Genomic DNA, 20,468 nt, shown 5'->3' with positions numbered 1-20,468 from the left:
ATATATATATATATATATATATATATATATATATATATATATATATGTCTAAATTATATATAACTGCCCACACCCCATTTGAGAAATGCCCTTTTATGTAATGTACAGCTCTCTCTCTCCCTGCCAACAAATGGAATTGCTGCAGCACCTTTACTTGTCTGTAGATGGAAGCATTGCATAAAGAAAAAAGAACAAACCCTACAACAATCGTGTATAACTGATGATCTCAAAATTTAATAAAACAAAACAAAGATAATACAGCTGCATACTTATCAACATAACAACAAAATGAGCAAAAATTGTTTATTATATATACATACATCGCTATTTATGTGTATATATATATATATATATATATATATATATATATATATATATATATATATATATATATATTTATTTATTTTTTCTTCTGGATCTGACAAGAGAAACATTTTAATTGTCCTCAGATGATGCCATGTCCTCGATCTCATCCTTTACAAAACGAATGTAGTTTTGGATCTCTGAGATGCGTTTGCGATTCCTCTTCACCTCATCAGTGTGTATCTATTAACGAAAAAGATTTACATTTTATTTAATAATAAAAGGTCGTTCTGATCCTGGACAGCTGCATGGTAGGCTACAACGTGATACAATATAATATAATATAAAATAATATAATACAATATAATAATATTGTTAAGGATTCTAAAGTTCACAGGAAGTGTGTAATCAATCATGTACCGATTTCAGCAGACCGCTCATCCAGCTGTTGATCCGTGTCAGTAGCTCATCCTCCCTGTTATCAATCATCTGCAGGTGGGTGTCATGAGAAGCACTGACTGCATTGGTCACTGTGTCTTTATCTACTAAGAGCTACAGGGCAGCATAGGAAATGAGGACTAGGATTAGTCAATACTAAAATAAGTGAAGTGATGGCTTTTGACTTCTTAATTATTCATAATTATACACAAATTAAGTGACCATGAAGACAGTTTCCACTGACCATAGCCACATCATCCGGTATTTCCTCCTCTAGCTCGCTTTTGACCACCTTCTCCAGTGTTGCCAGGGCAATCTCAAGCTGTTGTTCATGGTGCTGGTTCTCCAGGTCTCGACACAGTGCGAATGTGTGTCAGAGTTAAAGAAGCCTTACCCTTAAAATAAAAGTATTTTTGTTTTGCTTTGTTGGATAAAGGATATATCCCTTGCACATATTCAATGAACCCTCCAACCATGTCTGAGATGTTCCTCTCAAAGTCTTTGAAGATGTCCTTTTAAAAAACAAAAAAGCATATTTGTGAAACTTCCATTCGTTTAGGTGATATGCTCCGTAATTAATATTACATTAATAATATAGGTCTTTTTATTCTGACTTCCAGTTGGTCCACCAGTTGCAGTTCAAGACTCATGAGGGTTTCAGAGAACTGGTCAGCCTGTTCATGGCAGGAAGTGATGTGAGCTTCAAGAAGCTCGGTGTCTGCGATCTGTTGCATTTCCACAGTCTTCTGCAATAGAACAGAATTGAATTTGTGAGCATTTTGATGTGTTCAACTGGTGAGAAACAGGTTGTCTCATTTTCCTTGTTTGACTGAGGGAGAAGAAACCAACCTGCCTCCTGGAGTTTTCAAAGTCAGCTGCTGTTTGTGCTGCTTTGCGCTGATTGTCAGCCACTGCCTCATGGGAACAGGTAAAAAAGGATTCCACCTCAGCCGTTCTCATAGCAAGCTGAGCCAAACCCGCATCAAATATCTGCACGCATAGAGTTTCCATTTTGCTCTTAAATGTAAATGGATTGTCAAGGTAAATGGTTTATCTTGAGTCCTTTTTAACAGTTGTTCCCTCATCTGAACTCTTAAAGAGTCTTGTCTTTTCTTGATGTTACTTTTGGGCTCTACTAGAATAGGTTTTTATGCTTGAATGTTAAAAACAACAACATTTTTTTTTTTTACATATTATGACATTGTTTCAGCACCTCTCTTCCCAGTCTGTCAGCAACACACTGGGATGTGTTTCCCGAACAATGACATAACTCGCTGTTTAACTACCAGAGTACGATGCATTGTTGAAGAAATCAACTAACTCCTCACAAAAGTTTCCCGAAACTGTATTGTCGCAAATTTGTCGTTCAACCACGTTTTTAATGTCACGCACATGGTGAAGTAATAACTACTTTTAATGAATCCGTTTGAGACCATACAAATGCTAGATTTCTGCTATAAATTACAAACACGGCACCTGAGGACTGATTTTTCTCCTTTATTTTATGTTAAAATGTATGTTTTTTAATGGAACCCTCTCTCTTTACACACTTTGTCATTTCAAGAATAATTTATGCAATTCTACAATGTTTATTTGAAATAATTAAAAGTAAAGTTTCTTGTTGTATTGTTCAACTGGTTAAAGTTGATGGGATTTATAAAGTAATTAGTAATAAGTAATCCAATACTTTTTAGAGAGACAGCAATATTATACTTAATATAAGTACAGTAATCTAATTACACTGTTGAAGATGTAGTTAGGATATAGTAATTAATTACTTTTTTAGAGTAATTTACCTAACACTGCTAAAAATGCTTTTGGGAAAAACACCCCTGTTTAGTTCCTGTCTCAATGAACTCCTAACTTGTGCCTAACACAATGTGCTCTGATTGGTCGGCTGAATCAGTGTGTTGTGATTGGTCAACTGCTTTGATCGTGTTTGGGAAATGTCCCGCCCCTTACCATAACCATGAGTTTCAACACACTACTAACTAACTCAACCCCGCTGAAAATGTAAAAAAAGCATTATAGGTCCTTTTTAAATATAAAGGTTCCAAATATTTTTTATTTTTTTTCCTGCAATGATGCCATAAAGAACCATTGTCATTCCTCAAAGAACCTATCAGGAAACAGTTCTTAAAAGATAAAAAAAAAAAAAATTCTAAAGAAAAGCTCCATGAATGCCAAAAAACAACCCTATTTTTAAGAGTGTATTATAAAGTATTGCTTTCATTTGTGGTTTGATTTGTATATTTTGCCATTCATAACAAGGATATGTCTCCAGCAATGCTTCCATTCCGGGGAGGAGAGCCAGTTTCTCTGCATCAGGATCCTCAGCAAACATGCTGTCGAAAAGTTGAGGTCCATTTAAGAACTCCACGAATGCGTCCTGTGAAAAAAGGAAGAAATATTTATTCACTACTGTCAAGAGTATATATGAAGTTTTTATGTCTAGAAAGAAGATTTTAATATACAGTGCTGCGTTTCAAACACTGTAGTGTAAATCTGACTTATTAAACCTCGAACATTTAAGATCAGTGTTCTTGTACTTGAATGAGATGGATGGCAAGGTAATGTGGATAACCTTGTGTAGTTGAAGCTCCTTGTTGCTGATCTTCTGAGCCTCCATTGCCTCCTGCTCCTGGAGCTCTCTTTGTTGAATTTCTTGTACAGCATACTGATACTTTGCAAAGGCAGTTTCACGCTTTATATGTAGGTGCAAAAAATATAAATTATTAACAGAACATTAGGACAAATGTTAGCTATCCCTCACTTGTATTGAATGTATTGAATGTGCACTTATATGTGTACTTCTATATATATATATATATATATATATATATATATATATATATATGTATATATATATATATGCAGATAAATATATATATGCAGATAATAAATATTCAATTCAATAGAAATGACATTAAAATATATTTTAGTTTACATTCTTAAAAATAAAGTTTCTTTATTGGCATTGATGGTTCCATGAAGAAACATCAACATCCACGGATCCTTTCCATTCCACAAAAGGTTTGTTATATTAGAAAAAGGTTCTTTAGATTTTAAAATGTTCTTTATACTTTAAGAAAAAAATAATGGTTATTTTAAGAACTTATCACTTAAAGGTTCTCGATGCGAAGGTATCGCTGCAAAAACCAAAAACTTTATTTTTAGGAGTGTTAATGCTTGTCAGGTTATTCGGCAGTTAACCTTAACCATATTTAAATTTAAATAGAAGTGATTATGAAATTGCATATATGCCTGGTTTCACAGACAGGGTTTAGATTAAGCCAGGATTAGGCCTTTAATCCATAAGGGCATTTAAGTAGCTTTTATAAACGTTCCTTATATATATATATATATATATATATATATATATATATATATATATATATAAAATAAAATAAAACATTACTGGTGTGCATCTTGAGACAAAACAATGGCACCGACATATTTTAAGATATATCAGTGGCTTTCAGTTAAAACAGCTCAAACATGGATTTTAGTCTGGGATTATTTTAGGCCTTGTCTGTGAAATTGGGCAATAAATCTGAAAAGTTCAGCTAATTTCATTTATCATAGATTTACATTTTAAACTATAAAACATTTTTATTTAATTGCAATTCATACTTTGCAGTCTCGTGACCACCATGGATACCTGGTATAAAAAACGGCAAATTTCCAATACTAGCCTACAATCAATTATACAGTGAGGCTATTTTGTTTCCATAGCACATTAACAAAACGTTTAATGACACTGATAACACTAAAAACAATACAATTACTAAATATTAATAATATCACTAAAATGACGAAACGATCCCGAGCGAGTTCTATATCATTTTAGTGATATTCGCTAAACCGTTATATCCATCGTCGTCTCTGAGAAAACTCGGTGTTAATGCAGCGACAGATGCTGAAAGCTCAGTCCGTTTCTACTTTCACTTTAAGGGAATGAGTGCGTTTACATGCACGGTCTTAACCCGATTATGCTGAATAATAGTGCATCCAATCGTACAACAACTATCTGGCATGTCGTTTACACCTCAAAACACCAACTTTTGTATATTAAAACAGGCGACGTCCGGGCAAGATCCTTGATTAGTTTACTGGGTTTCCTTGCTAGAGAACGACGTTCTTGCCCGCTAGCCAGCACTTGTGACGTCACGAGCAAAGTCTGAATTAAGTGTCAGAAAACATTACATTCAGTTTGCACTTAAGTATGTTCTTCTAAAGTGTAATATTTCCATAATAGGTACTCTTTTTAAAAGTGTGATAGTGCACTTCTTTTTCAAAAGTGGTCAACTGAAAAATGAAGCCAAGCAACCGGAATTTATATGCAGCTGCGGATATATGAGAAATGACCTATTAATGTCTCACTAACCGTTTGTTCATCCAGCAGTCTGTAGTCCAGATAGACCAAGTCTGGAAGATATGCCGTCACAAATATCTTAAAGTTCTCTTCATCACAGATGGGATTCCCCGCAAGGGTGAGAGAGCGTAAATTCTTAAACTTTCTGAGGTACAGCACCTGTAGGGTTGGATATGATTTCCTTCAGCTTTATGTTTGAGTGACACTCATGAATTCGAATATTGGAAATGAATTAGTGGATAGCTGCATATTTTTGGAATCAGACTCATTTTCATCCTTCTGGGATTCCACATTTTCTAAAAATGTTACATCTAATATATAGTTGGCTTACATTATCCAGTTGAGCAATGCCATTGTTTCCAATAGAGAGGATCAGCAGGTTCTGCAGCGTATCCAGTTTTTCAATGACAGAAATGCGGTTGTTGAACAAACTCAATTCCTGAAGTTTCACAAGAGAGTCCAGTCCTTCAATCACTTCAATATTATTGAATGACAGATCTGAGGAATATAAGAATTCTGGCTTAGTATTTGGAGATACTCCAGATATGTTTTTGATATCGGTCGGACAGTCTGAACTCACCCAGCCAGATCAGATTAGTGAGGTTTTCTAACCCTTCAATCCTCTCAATAAAATTACTATTCAGCTGAAGTTTTGTTAGAGAGGTGAAATGCCACAGGTGGTAAATCTTTAGGATGTCTACAAAACAAGGCAATATTATAATCATTATATTTTCCAAAGTATAAATAAATATATGCTATTATTTTTGTACAATGAACAGTTATTGATATTATACCAATCATGACAATGAAAATTAATGAAATAAAATCAAATGAAAATCCTGTCATTAATTACTCACCTTCATGTCGTTCCAAACCGTTCATGTTCGAAACACAAATGAAGACATTTTTGATAAAATCTGATAACTTTCTGTCCCCCCTTTGATAGCTACGCAACTACCACTTTAATGCTTCAAAAAGTTTGTAAAGGGATCGTAAAAGTAATCCATATGAATTGAGTGGTTTTGTCCAAATTTTCTGAAGAGACTCAATGGCATTATATGATGAGCAGATTTCATTTAGGCTTTTATTCACATATTAACATTGATCAGTGAACAGAAGCTCAACCGAACCTGCTTGATGCTAGAAGAAGCTCAAACGTGCTGCGTAACACGAGAATAAACCCTCAAACTTGCTGCGTAACTCAAGAATGAACCTCATTGGTTTTCTCACGTCAAGCAAACAAGCTTGAGCTTCAGTTTACCACAACTGATGTGCGAGTTAATAAATGTTTATATGTGAATAAAAGCCTAAATTAAATCTGTTCATCATATAATGCTATCGTTTCTCTTCAGAAAATTTGGACTAAATTACAATCTCTTTATTAACTCTTTAAAGTGTCAAAGTGGTACAGGCCTAGTTGCGTAGGATGTCAATGGCGGGACAGAAATCGCTCAGATTTCATCAAGAAGATCTTCATTTGTGTTTCGAACACGAACAAAACTCTTACGGGTTTTGAAGGACATGAGGGTGGGTAAATTATGACAGAATTTTCATTGTTGCGTGAATTATCCCTGATAAAAAACATTATCTGTGTGAGAGGGGGGATGTATTTTACTTGTCATGAAAATAATGTCTAAATAAAAAAATATGGTTTCACTTTTTCAATAATTCAAAATATATTCTTATGTTTCTCTTGATTTGGGGGTCATATAAGACCCAGGAAAGTTTTCATGAGATTCACCCTTAATAAAAAAAGAAAAATGTTTTAACGGTTCTTACTCTTGAAGTCCAGCCGCAGCTGAAGCACCTCCTCGTACTGGATGCCCTCTTTCTTGGCTATTTTTCCAGCTTGCCCTTGAGGTCCCTGTTCAACAATTGCTTGTTGTAGCATCTCCTCATCCATTACTTTGGGTTCATCCTGTTTCCAGCTCATTTTCCAGCGCTTCTCACGACTGGGCCCGTTTATTACCTGCAGTAACGGTGATTAGCAGTGCAATAACGCAGACTCTAGTGCATAGAAAACAATGCTTATCTTATTTTGCAGACCTATCACCATAAAATCAGCCAAACACTGTATCAGTCACCTATTTCAAAAGCTATTACTAAAAGCTCGTTAATTTGACAACAGACCTGCCTGGAAATATTTTATATCACTGAAGTACACAGACGCCAACACTGTTGCTCAGCAACCGCAGACTAACGCCATCAACTTCCGGAGTTCTCGAGTTTTCAATAGATTTGAGGCGCTCTAAATAAATTAAAATACATTTTAATAATAATACTCAGATATATTACGTTAGTGATATTCTTCGGGTAGTTAGTTTGTAAGATTCTTCATGAAATGGGAAATTAAAGGAAATGTGGGAAATTTAGAAGAAAGAGCGTAATATTCCACGTGTACTAAAACGTCTCCGCTATTTCTAAACTAAATTTCGAAAAGGAGTATGTCCATAAATTCATGTTTTTATAACGTAGTTTCCTTCCTTTTATGCACATTAGGAGTAAGGTTAGTTTGTAAAGGAACTCTGCCGTGTTGAGACTTTGCCCATGATTGACAGCTTCCTCGATCAATATATGAAAAGTTCCGCTTGTTTAAACCAATCAGATAGCTCTCTGGGCGGTGCTTATGCGCGCTGTCCGTCAGCCTCTCAGCATCGGAGGATTGTTGTTGTCATCAAGATGGAGTTCTTGTTAGGGAATCCGTACAGCACTCCCGTGGGCCAGTGCATTGGTGAGTTAGCGGCTTATTGTAGCCTTTTCTTCAATGAAATATGTTTTAATAACAGTTAATGAACCATGTTCGTCCATTGTTCGTTTTAAAATGCTTGAAATGTGTGTAGCATCCCGACAGTAGCGTGAACTGTCATCACTGTTAGCTAACTTACATTAGATGATTTGCTAGCCAGCCTTTTTGATTCGGTAGAAACGCATAAATGTTACTAGGAAACTCTAAGCATTTGTTTCTATAATTGAAAATTCATAAGTGAGTTAGACTAAGTTTTCGTCTGACTGAGTGTGAAACTGCTGAAGTCTCACTGGCTTCAATCAGAGCAGCACCTGTCTAACATTTACAATTTAGGAGTTACAAATGTAGTCTATATAGAGATAACGCATATCTCTGCTTATATATTTCATATCGATTACTCTCAATCACGTAATACTTTGCTCAGTGCATCATTATAACTGAAAAATCGGTCACATTCGTGTTCACGAATATGCAAAACAGTTCTTTACTGTTTAAAAATAATTAAAAATAAATGACAACATGTCAGTATCCAGGGCACCAAATCAAGACACACACACACATATATATATGTATATATATATATATATATATATATATATATATATATATATATATCTCAACAGATTCTAAATGTCTCTTGAGTTTGTATCACAACACTGTTACGTTTTTTTAGTATAGGATTTTTCCAGGTTAATAATTGCATTTCTTTCCCAGTATTTTCCCAGTAAGACTTTTCATGTATCTACTGCACTCTCAGACATTTCTTGTAAAATGCTACAGTACTTTACTGGCAGTTTTAGTCAAGGTTTTACAATTGTACTGTATAAAAGAAGAATTTAAAAAAAGCTTGGTTTTATTGTGAGTTTACAGTATTGGAAAACACAAAAATGACTGTAAACAAACAATATCATACTGTTTTTCTACAGTCCGTAATGTACTATGAAGGAGAGATTATGCTGTGGAGTTTTTTGAGTCTTGTTGGTTTCATCTGTGCTGCTGAACTTATTTCTGCTTCACTTTTAGCAGTCTGTGTTGTTGGTTTATTTTGTAATGTTCAGAGTTTATCTGAATTAATATTATTATTATTGGGTCATTCCGTGTCAACTCAACCAGAGGTATTTTTTGAAAGACAAAATATGTAATGTCTCAGTCAGATGTAGCCTTGTAATCCACTATTTTGTAGAGGGGGGGGGGGGGATGACTATTTTCACCTGAGATTTGTAGCCAAATTACAGGGGTGTACAAATGACTTTTGGTAGGACAATTATAGGAAAATCTGTTGACTTTAGCAATCTTTGTTGAATTATATGCCAAAAATAAGATCTGTGTGTTCAACAAAGAGTTGTGACCCTTACATGTTTTGTCTATCAAGATAATCTTTACAAGTTAATCCAAAATGTATACATTTTGAAGCCTATATAAAGTTTAAAAAACCACAAGCAGGTTATAACTGGTGTGTTTTATGTCATGGATCAAAACGTGAAAATATTTAGAGGCTTTGTTAACCACAGACCTTATTTCAGGCGATTTAGCAAAAAAAAAAAAAACCATTCAAGAAACCCATAGACTTTAGGGCAAGGGAACTGGAAGTGCTAAAATGCTAACTCACTTCCGCGTTTTGGCCTACAAAGTGACGTCATAACTCCGGCACTCCATGGTTCAGTCCCAGAGATATGGACATGTTTATGTGGCTCCATGAGTAAATTGGTAAATTTATCTTATTTTCAGTGGTCAAAAACCAAATGTGGGTCTCTATGCACACAGCTGATATTTTTAAATAAAATTTTTTTTTTTTTTTTAAAGAGGAATATCTGAAGAAGTAATGTTAAGACTAATTGTATCTCATGTTTTTCTATCAGCTCAATTGCGTAGAACATACCTGTCTGAGTGCAATAAATATAATTTTTCTAAAGTTGTCATGGCTGTAACTAAAAGTGTTCAAGATATATTATTCTTCTTCTCGATTTTCATTAACTTTTCTTTTGAAATCTTCATTTTTAAGGCCCTATATAGTTCAGTCCCATAGACATGGGGATCTCAAAGCAGCTCCATGTTCAAATTATTGAATTTTACCCTTTTCAATTTTTAGACCCCTCTAATCTGGCCCCAAATCTCAGGTAACACTGACTATCGCAGCAGGCCTTGTTCTCTACATTAAACGCATCACTCAAAACCAACAGCTCCATGTTTCATTTGGGAAACACTGTCATTTAAATGGCTCAGTCATTTACAGATTACCTACACCCAACGATCATGTATATTAGTTCACTTAGAAATCAAAACCCATTGTTTTGATAAAGAAGTAGTAATTTATTTTTACCCCCTTGGATTTTTGTTTATAATGTAATCTACCTAATTTGATCTCTTTGAAATCAAAACTCAATGTTTTGAGAAACAAATACATTTTTCACTTTTGCATTTCTGTTTATTTTATAATACTGAATGCAAAAGTCAAGTCACCTCTAATTCTATAATGCTATTAAGAAGAGCTAAAATAGTTTTGAATCAGGCTAAGTGTTTGCTTTTGCAAAAGATGTGACATTTTACATGATGTGTGCGTGTTTTGTGTGTAGAGTTTCGAGAAATGGAGCCATAGTCTTTATGAGTCATTGAATCATTCATTCAAGAGATTTGTTCAAAAGATTTTGATTCATCCATTAATGAAATAAGTGAAGTCTTTATAAGGGAGTCATTGAAACATTAATTCAAACCGATTAAATTTTTTTAAAATTATTTTATATTAATAATATATTGAAATTACATATTTTTAAATAGACAAATTAGCCATTTTATTTTGTTAACTTGTCTATTCAGAATTGTGGGAGAATCGTAATCTTTGTTTTAGTCCGTTCACACGTAAGTTTAAAATATTCTAGCTGACCCCCAGTTTTTTAAGGCAGCCATTATTTATTTTAGAATGTATCACCTTATTATTTCCATGGCGACTCGTCATGCTTGTCATGTGACGTACCGCATTCACAATTGCGCTGTATGAGAGATGTATTTATTTTTGTTTTTCCATTATTCAAAATGTTCATGTCATCAACAACCTGATATTCCGATTCTCAAATATGTGGAAGTGAATGTGTTTTGTCGTGTGTGTGTGTGTCACTCATAAACATCATTTTATTTGTTGACAAGACAACTAGTATTCAGGTTTGATTGCAATTGCTAGCCTAATCGTTTAAGTGTTACAAATTGATGACTCTTAAAACCAGTTTGTGTTGGCATTTCTGATCCTAAACTTGGTTTTCCAGTCACGTGACTTTCCATTTGTTGCCAGTGCAGGTTGTGCTAACTAGTGCACATGTGGCATCTTTAACCACTCTGATTTTGCTTTCCCTTTTTTACGTGAGTGGTTCTGCGAGGAAATCTACGTATGGCAGTTTATTTGCATTTCAAAGTTGCGTGTGGTCACGGTGCATTTTCCTAGGTACAGTTAGGCATCGTATAGGAAAATCTCTGAAACCACAATATATTGTATTTGTGTAACTGATACAGTGGCATTCTGTAGGCCTATGCCCTGCATTTGCATGTTGTCATGACATGGATTTTCTAATGGATTATATTAATATACCCCTTTAAGGGATAGTTCACCCAAAAATGACAATTCTTTCATCATTTACTCACCCTCAAGTTGTTCCAAACATAAATTTCATTCTTTTGCTGAACTCAAAAGAAGATACTTAGAAGAATATGGGTAATCAAACAGCTGACAGGCCCAAGTGACTTCCAACTGTATATTGTTTTCAGTCTACATATTGAAATAAGTATCCGTCCTGTGGCCTTACACCAGGTTCACGTAAATTGATTGTTAATTATCACCCTGTAAAACGTGAGAAAATTACAGGTTTAGGAAAAGACTATTAAATGAAATGTAGGCAAGTGAAAGAAACGCTCTCAGCCTTCGCAGCATCATAAGTGGGCAAACTGCACTATCGCTACTCTGATTTGATTTGGTATTTTGCGAACAATGGCTCACTACTTTTCAGCAGCACACTTCTCTGGCCTCGGGCCTGTAGGTCATAAGTTGACAATATCTCAACAGATGAGCGTTTCATTGAGGCAGATCATTCTTTTGTTAAAGCATATGTCTTCTATTAGTATCTGACAGAACCAGAGCTTCCAGAAGGAAAGTGGCAGTACAGAAGGGAAAAGAAGTGTCTCAGTCGTACACTGCCGTTCAATAGTTTAGGACCCCAACAAGTTATTGTAAAGCCCTATTCAGATAGATTTTTCATGTAAAAATTTGTTTCACAGGCTAACTTTGTTATCTTAATCCTGTTCGAATCTGCAATGTCTGTGTTTTTCTCACACAACCTCAGTAATATTTCCAGGCCAAATTACCTACTATTTTTCGGGCAACTCAACGATCCTCTGAAAAATCAAATGCAAATTGTCTGTTTGTGCAACAAGCATTCATGCTTTCAGCTCATTTCGATATGGATGTCATCCGACAAAAAAATTCAATTACGAAATTAATAAATATAGCCAAATTGTGGAAACTGTGAAGAATGCTTATTTTAATATCAGTGTCAGGTAAGATACCTGTCTAGATGTCTCTGCTTACATATGCGTTTATTATAAACAGCCACTTTGATAAACTCTGAATGGCATTAAATTGTTTTTTAATAAAAAAATTGTCCTACCTCTATAATAAACATGCAGTAAGATGTTCGACATAGACGTTGAGTGAAAAGAATTGTAACTGAAACATCATGTAGAAAATACTGTAATGATATGAAAATACTCATGATACTGTAATTTTTAACTTTGATACCATACCTTAAAAAAATCAATATTTGTTAACATTTTCGATTCCACGAGGAAAACTGTCATATCGCCATACAGATAATTGATCTCATAATTTTTTGATAATTTGGCCAATTTTGTTCTATTAGCTTACAAACAGCACAGGGAGACTTTATTTGAATCGTTGAACTATTTACAGACAAAGACAAGTAAGCAGCCAGTAATAAAAAAAGAACAAATAAACAAATCGCATACAATAACACACATAAAAAGTAAACAATAGAAAATAAAGAGAGAAATTAAATAAACAAGGCTTTAAGTTTTTCAGGTGGGTCTATCAGTAAAATAACATAACATCATAATAGTTTTCATTGTAATAATTTAATGCAGATTAATGCTTACAATTAAAGTTATTCAGTCAAGAGCAGCGAGTGATTTTCTCTTAGTCTTTTTGTTATTTGATTATCATGACAGACAGAGGCAGGTTTATTATGCTGCTTTAAGAGCTTATGCACGGATCCAATATACTATTACACAGCATGCGTTTTCTCTCAACGTTTAACCATTTAAGCGTCATAAGCCACGTAAAATAAGTAAATTTGGCTCTTGCGAGCTGTTTGAGAGGCGTCTTTATGTGCGCGACGCTTAGATCAGTGTTGCGTGTGCTTTTGGTGAGAGCATGAAACCTGAGGGAATGACAAAAGTCATGCGCAATACAAGCACTATTCAACCAGAGCGAATGAGATGAGTGAGTGAGTGAGAGGACGCGGCCGTCAGAGAGAATGATCAGTGTATCATATACTACAGAAAAGTACTATTGGAACTGTTTCAGATATTTCAGTATCCAAATATCAATATTTTTTGACAACACTAGTCCCATCTGAATAGGGCTTCAGTATGAATGAGGAAAACAAGCTAGTGATCGTTTGGTACCAATATGGGCAACACAAGTTCACAGTTACTGATTCATTTCCTGTGTCATAAAAAGTAGCACCTCTGCTCTGAAATTGACATGGTTGACAATAACAAAAGTCAGTACCAGTAACCACAACAATAACTATATTAATTTAACTTATGAGATTCAATATAATCAACTTTTCAATAAATAAGCTATGATTTAATTATTTTAAATAAGAAATATTAATATTTCGTCTGAATATGTATAATATAAATACAGTATTCTTAAGATCCTTGCAGTTTTGTCACATGTGTCTTGAATATGGGTACCAAATTGAGTTTGTATTACTGATACTGTGGATTCTGGTATTGCTTTTTTGTAATATTAGTTTTAGTTTTAGATTAGTACTGAATGATGTAGGCTACCAGTGCCTTTGATGTCACAGTTACCTCAGACATATCTGGCTGTCGATTTAATTTTAGCTACCTGCTGAAGTGACAACAAGATTATAGTGTTTGTCCGACTCCTCAGAGAGATTAAAGGATGATGGTAAAAGTGTTTCATCCCCTCCTCTCAGATCAAAGTGGACTAGGCTATATGCTGGATTGATACTGGCCCACTGAGGCATGAACTTTTAAAGTGCCTCTTTGTTGAAAATCAAGCTTTTATTGTTGTTTATATGTCTACGTGGTTTTTTAAATATGCTTTAAGACAAACCATGTGCAAAAAGTCAACACCATTGCTGAGTATTTTCTCTTTAAAACCTTAGTGAACCAAAGACAGTCTCAACAATACGGTTTGAAATTGCCAGTGTTTCTTACGTCGCAAACTAACTTGTGACCAATCACGTCACAAGGGCGAGCTTTAGCATAGCGTTAACTATGACCGCTCTGAAGCAGTGGAGTCTCAAGAGTAGCCAGGTTATTCCAGTATATTTTTCTATTATGAAAAATCGGGTAGATTAAGCAATATAGCGGGTGAATTATGTATATGATGTAGAACAGCATGAACTATATGCCTTTCTCCACTGACGTTCTAAGTTGTTCAAAGCGTTTCTAAGGATGCTGATTGTTAGACTCTGAGACTCTGAGATCGCGCACAGGCTCATGGTTTGTGTAACTTTAGAAAAACATTATTAGATGTTTGATAACGTAGTCAAGCCAAAGGTTAATCATATTAATTACTGTTATGTGTCCGACGTTGTAGAGATATAAACCGCATTATCATTCTGATACATCGACTTGAAGACGAGCCTGTACGAGTGAGTGGAGGCGGGACTCATTTGCATATTCATGGCTCCAAATATACTAAATGAAGCAAGGGTGTATAGTTACATTCAAGCTATTTTAAGGCATGAATAAAAAGCGTTTAGATATGTCATTTTGGTGATCAAAGATGAGTTTTAAGGGGTAGCCTACAATTATTGACTACAGGGGGACTTTAAGGAATTCACAGAGAAGGACTTAATGGGTCTCAATATAAGCAGCTTTGTAATCTGAAGTGCTTACTAAGTGTTCAGCTTTACTAAAATATCATGCTGACAGCCAACTTTCTTGTGAGATTTTGTCATTGAACCTCTGTATACAGTAGTGGTGGAACGGTACACAGAAGGCAATTATTTTTATTTTATTATTTTTTACAGTGTTAATTTTGTCAGCAAATTTTGATTTAGTTTTAGTCTTAGTCTTTTGACTAAAATGCCATTTAGTTTTAGTCATATTTTAGTCATCTGAATTGTTTTAGTTTTAGTCTAGTTTTAGTCGACGAAATACAATAACATTTTAGTCGACTAAATCTACAGTAGATTTAGTCGACTAAAATATAATGGATTTAGTTCAATTGTAATGCATTAATTTAGAATTTCTCTAAAATTTCCAAACCCATATACTCCCGGAGAAAACATCTATTAACCTATTAATATGAATGATTTTTAAGTTTGAACATGCAATACAGATACAGATTTAACTGCTGTTATTAAAAAAATATCTTAAAATGAAATAAAACCACTTTTCCTAAAGTACAACACAGTCTTCTTTACAATGAATGATATATTCATTCCTTATAACTACTTACACATCATTCTTTATTCTTTCAAGCAGACATATTTATTTGTATGAATTAAATATAATTAATCCTTATTAAAGCTATTAACAAACAGTGAATGCTTTTCTCTTTTTCTTTTGTTGCTTGATCAAAATTAAGGACACGGACCGCATTAGGTTTATTGCCACTGTCACTTTAAGACGTCGGATCATGTCCAATGACATGCGGATACAATTGCACTGATGCACATCCGACACACTCACAGTTTAAGACATAACCAGCATAGTTTACATGAATACTCTCCAAAAAGGACATTTAGACATACTGTTGTGTATTTCTCCATTCAGACACGAAAGAGAGCTCAATTCAGTAGCCTACTCGCGCGCTGTAGGTGTATTGTGCATGACTGCACGCTTCGGGTTAGGTGTGTGCGCAAAGAAAACCGCACCGAATAGAGCTCTTTTTTGCATCGTCACTCTTATTCAGAGATCTATATGTCTGCTCTACTCATTCTCCCAGACGTTCACATTTTTTAACGTTTTATGACCGCGGGGTAGATCACGTTACAGTAGCCTACAAATGTGCGCATCTACCACACACGCAGGACATCAGTTCTGACGGATCGCTTCCCAAATCGTCACTATCTAACATTTTCGTCTAGTTTTTATTCGTTGACGAAAATGTCAATAGATTTTCGTCATAGTCTTTGTCATTCAAAACTAGGTTTTATTTAGTTATCGTCTCGTTTTCGTCTGTGAAAAAATGTCGTTGACGAATAATTTTCGTCGTTATTTTCGTCAACGAAATTAACACTGATTTTTTACACCCAGTTCTTGCGTCTAAATTCGTTGCTTACATTAACAAAATGAGCCAACAATAGCAGACATAAGCCCTTTAAATAGAAATAAATGGCCATGTTTTATAAAAAGGTTCACAAAACTAATTAAAAAAGTTTAGAAAAAATGTAAGATAATGTTAAGTTAGTTGTAGTTTACATTCTCATATCCATTTTTTTTTTAATGTCACAAGGAATAATCTGGTTTACTGTTTTACACCATTCTTTAGTAGTGTGGTTAGGGTGTCCTAAAGTGTTAGTAGAGTACTAAAGTACTAAAATAAACATTCACGAGTGTACCTTACTTCTCACCGCTGATTCCTGATGGTTTAGAGGACAATTACACCGAGTCGCACACTGTCGTTTCAAAGAATAGTACACCGGCGAGCGCGAAGTATAAATGCCTCATCCATTTGGGAAGGCGTGCGCGCGGTCAGCGGAGGCTTGCGCTGCGGAGGCAGGCTAAAGTAAACAAACCTAGCAGGGCAACAGATTAGGTGTCCCTAAAGGACCCGCGTATCTAACCGTAATTCCGCATTACATTAATTAATTTTCACGCGAGTTTTATCTATTTTTATACCGTGTATTCTCCGTGTTAATTCATGCACCGAACCGTGACGCCCGTACCGATTCGGTTCAATACGAATACATGTAACTTACCGTTCCACCCCTAATATACAGTTGTTTTTTCCCCAATAGACCAATTTCGAGCCGACGTCACAATTACGTCACGGCGCTAGCTGGAGGCAAAACAAAGGGAAAACTGCAGGCGGCCAATACAAACCAGCACAGATTCGGCTACATAATAAGGAGCTTAAATTACTATTATTATTATTATTAAATGTCATCTTGTTGTGTTGTTGGATGCAAGAATCAATGAAAAATGAATATGCTGTATCTGGAATTTTTATTTCTAGAAAATATTCACATCATTAAAATTGCACCGTAATGTCACTCTTTATATTGACGTCTTCTTGGCGCTGGCTAGGCAGAACTGCGGATCGTACCACACAAGTCTTGTACATGACCATTTATCACATAGTTATAGGCATCTAAAGATTTATATGACCCCAGTATGTCTTTACGCTCGGTTTCTCTATCGGATAGGTGTAGGACTGAGCCTAGCGTTAACGTTAATCCTGTCAGATCGTCCATCCATTGCCTGAGCGTGTACGGGTCAGCCAATCTGGTTCCGTCTGTTAAAATTAACTTTTGCAAATAACAATCGCGGTCCTGGACAGTGAGTGACCTTGCACATTAAGATAAAATCGGATTTTCTCCAGTCATTGTTAAAAAACTAGCTAACAAAACTTGCAAACTAACGTTAGGGAAGCGGCCAGAGGGATCGTTCTGCAACCACGTAAGCTCCGCCCACAGAAAAACGTCACCAGGTTTACCAACTGAAAAGGGGTCTATATGAAACCACTTGAGCTAGTTACATGCATAGGCAGGGAAACATTTCACTAACTCTAGGTTCAAGAGAATAACTTGAAGTTCTGTAATGACTTTTGGTCAGTGTTATTTTTAACAAACTATAAAAAAAAAAAAAATGTTGCTAAACATAAAAAAAAATGTTCTTGAAAATTAGAAAAGTTGACTTTGCAACTGCTGAAATAAAATAAGTTTGAAGTACTAAAATTGCTAAAACTGAGATCAAAATCAATTAAATAGAAATACAGTTTAAAGAAAACACACAAAACCACAACAAATGTTCTAAAATGAAAGCTGAAAATAATTTAAAATAAATACTATAACCGTAAATAATACTAAAATAACTGCTTGTGGTTCAGGCAGTTCTCTGATATATTCAGTCAGTTCATTCAGTGATGGATTTGTTAGTGTAACAATGGTGGCAAAGACGAGGTGAGGCAAGGATCTATATGCAGCAAAAGTTTATTAAAGATAAACATAAATATAATCCAACCAAGGAGCGGAACGTAATCCTGACCAGGAACAAGAATGCAACACGCAAAGGCAGCGACTCCCAAACACAGACTAAAACATAGGGCTATACACACAGGGAAACTAACAAGATGACAAGGAAACAAGAAACAACTGAGGGACTATTAAGAACTAATCAGTGTTGCTATAGTAACAAACAAGGGAACCAGGTACTAAACACAAGAGGAGAACACAGAAACAATAGAAACAGAAAACACTTAAAAGTCCTTACGAAAGCACAACACTGGGATTGTGACAGTTAGACTGCATGATTCAAAGCATAACATAACATGAATGTAAAAAATTTATAAAAATGTTTTACCAGTTCATTAAAAGAACCTGCTCATTGAGAGTACTTTGTTCATGAATCACTCTGTAGCAAACTTAAAGCACTGCAACTGATTAACATTACAACAAGCACTGATACAGGTCAGGCTGTGGTGTTAAGGTCTCCAATGTGTGTGACTGTATGGCCGTGGTGTTTGGCTGAGGTTGGTACGGCTGAGTCCACGTGACCCAGACTAGCACTGTTGGGCCAGCTGGACTGAGCTCTCGCTGTGTGTCTTGCCTGTTTTCCACTTGCTTTCTCACTTGCTATACAATATTGTCCAAGTTTTATTTTCTTGCTCTTGTTTGTTTACTTATTGCCTCCTTACGTCCTCCCCACAAATCTTCTTGAAGAGATTACTGGAGTATTTTCCATTGGAAGTCGACGGATAAAGGAATATTCTGTAGAAGTTAAGCTCAGTTAACTTGACAGCATGTGTGACATTAATGCATAAAATAATTTCATATAACCCTCCCTCTTTTTCTTATAAAATGAGTTATCATGAGTTACTTGAAGTGAATGAGGCTGGTTTTGGATAATTTAAAAGAAGTGATGCTTATAATTTAAAAAAAGGCACACAAACTCATTCTTCTGCTAAAACTTGTGTGTTATTTGAGCTGTTTAAATAATTTTTACGGTTTGTAAGTTGTACAATTATATAATTTCAACTAAAAATACAGTAAAATCAGTAATAAAGTGAAATATGATTACAATTTAAAATAGGCCTAAGTGCTTTCTATTTAAATATATAGTAAAATGTAATTTGTTTCTTTGAACAAATGTAAATTATGTATTTTCAGCATAATTACTCCAGTCTTCAGTGTCACATGATCCTTCAGAAATCATTCTAATATGATAATTTGATGCTCAGTAAACATTTATTATTATCAATGTTGAAAACAGTTCAGTGTTTCCCACAGGATTTTGTTAAACTGTGATTTTGTTAAACCTCAGCTGGCTCCTCTCGATGTGGAGGAGCAGCGGCTCTACTCTGAGCTCCTCCCGAATGACCGAGCTCCTCACCCTATCTCTAAGGGTGCGCCCAGCCACCCTACGGAGAAAGCTCATTTCGGCCGCCTGATTGTCCTTTCGGTAATGACCCAAGACCATAGGTGAGAGTAGGAACGTAGATCGACCAGTAAATCGAGAGCTTCGCCTTGTAGCTCAGCTCCTTCTTCACCACAACAGACCGGTACACACCGTCTGTCGATCTCCCGTTCCATCCTCACCTTGCTTGTGAACAAGACCCCAAGATACTTGAACTCCCTCACTTGAAGCAGGAGCTTTCCACCAACCTAAAGCGAGCAAGCCACCCTTTTCCGACTGAGAACCATGGCCTCGGACTTGGAGGTGCTGATTCGCATCCCAGCCGCTTTACACTCGGTTGCCAACCATCCCAGTGCACACTGGAGGTCCTGGTCTGATGAGGCCATGACAACATGACAACATCATCCGCAAAAAGCAGATGGGTCAATGACGTATAAGGAATTTCAACAGGCCGATTTTAAAATACAAAAAAAAAAAATTAATACCTGTTGCAATTGTTCAAACATTAAGGATGTTGTGTACACATAAATTCATATAATTTTTTTTTATTTAAGTGATTTTAGTGTTTCTTCATCTAGATGAATTGGCCATATCCTTAAAAAATGTCATGTGGTGTGACCGTGATTTATCTTAAAATTAATTAATTTCCTTAACATGCTTAACATTTTTTTTACAAGTTCTTAGTAGTTTAAGTGTTTAGAAACAAAGTATTTGCATTTCTTTTGAGTTTTTGTAAATAATGATCAAATTTTTTTGTTCTAT

At 35.3% G+C, this 20,468-nt stretch overlaps 2 protein-coding genes across 6 annotated transcripts in view; one reads left to right on the top strand and one right to left on the bottom strand.

The window, feature by feature from the left end:
- Positions 1 to 395: 395 nt before the first annotated feature.
- drc3 (dynein regulatory complex subunit 3) lies at positions 396 to 7,589 on the bottom strand. 2 transcript variants are annotated; one of them, XM_077213793.1, is made up of 13 exons: positions 7,247 to 7,589; positions 6,896 to 7,123; positions 5,697 to 5,813; positions 5,448 to 5,614; positions 5,129 to 5,275; positions 3,326 to 3,445; positions 3,020 to 3,130; positions 1,591 to 1,767; positions 1,356 to 1,487; positions 1,183 to 1,253; positions 986 to 1,109; positions 724 to 855; positions 396 to 546 (listed from the first exon to the last, which is right to left on the bottom strand). In XM_077213793.1, the coding sequence occupies exons 2-13, from the start codon at positions 7,047 to 7,049 to the stop codon at positions 436 to 438; spliced, it is 1,563 nt and encodes a 520-aa protein (XP_077069908.1). In that variant the 5' UTR covers positions 7,050 to 7,123; positions 7,247 to 7,589; the 3' UTR covers positions 396 to 435. The 2 variants fall into 2 exon arrangements, with proteins under 2 accessions (XP_077069908.1, XP_077069909.1); XM_077213794.1 differs by having other exon boundaries at positions 6,896 to 7,085.
- Positions 7,590 to 7,766: 177 nt separating this feature from the next.
- tom1l2a (target of myb1 like 2 membrane trafficking protein a) overlaps positions 7,767 to 20,468 on the top strand; it is a 143,895-nt gene continuing 131,193 nt past the window's right edge. For all 4 annotated transcript variants that reach the window (XR_013196721.1, XM_077211666.1, XM_077211665.1 and 1 more), the window contains exon 1: positions 7,767 to 7,847. Coding sequence is in view for 3 of the 4 variants with exons in the window: in XM_077211666.1 (XP_077067781.1) it covers positions 7,796 to 7,847 (52 nt within the window). In the remaining variant the exon portion in view is untranslated. The remainder of the gene's footprint in view (positions 7,848 to 20,468) is intronic.

Source organism: Siphateles boraxobius, unplaced genomic scaffold (genome assembly GCF_051911475.1).
Source record: "Siphateles boraxobius isolate OS27281-9 unplaced genomic scaffold, OSU_SipBor_1 66, whole genome shotgun sequence".
Classification (NCBI taxonomy): domain Eukaryota; kingdom Metazoa; phylum Chordata; class Actinopteri; order Cypriniformes; family Leuciscidae; genus Siphateles; species Siphateles boraxobius.
The sequence above is the reverse complement of the archived record's forward strand: the minus strand, read 5'-3'. Positions and strand labels throughout refer to the sequence as shown.

Bases quoted from the DNA above. Each gene is read 5' to 3' on its own strand.
- drc3 (XM_077213793.1), bottom strand. From the start codon at position 7,049: ATGAGCTGGAAACAGGATGAACCCAAAGTAATGGATGAGGAGATGCTA. The intron at 3,446-5,128 runs GTTAGTGAGACA...CTACATATAAAG, and splicing joins GACTGCTGGATGAACAAACG to CGTGAAACTGCCTTTGCAAA. The intron at 856-985 runs GTCAGTGGAAAC...GCTGCCCTGTAG, and splicing joins TACCGGATGATGTGGCTATG to CTCTTAGTAGATAAAGACAC.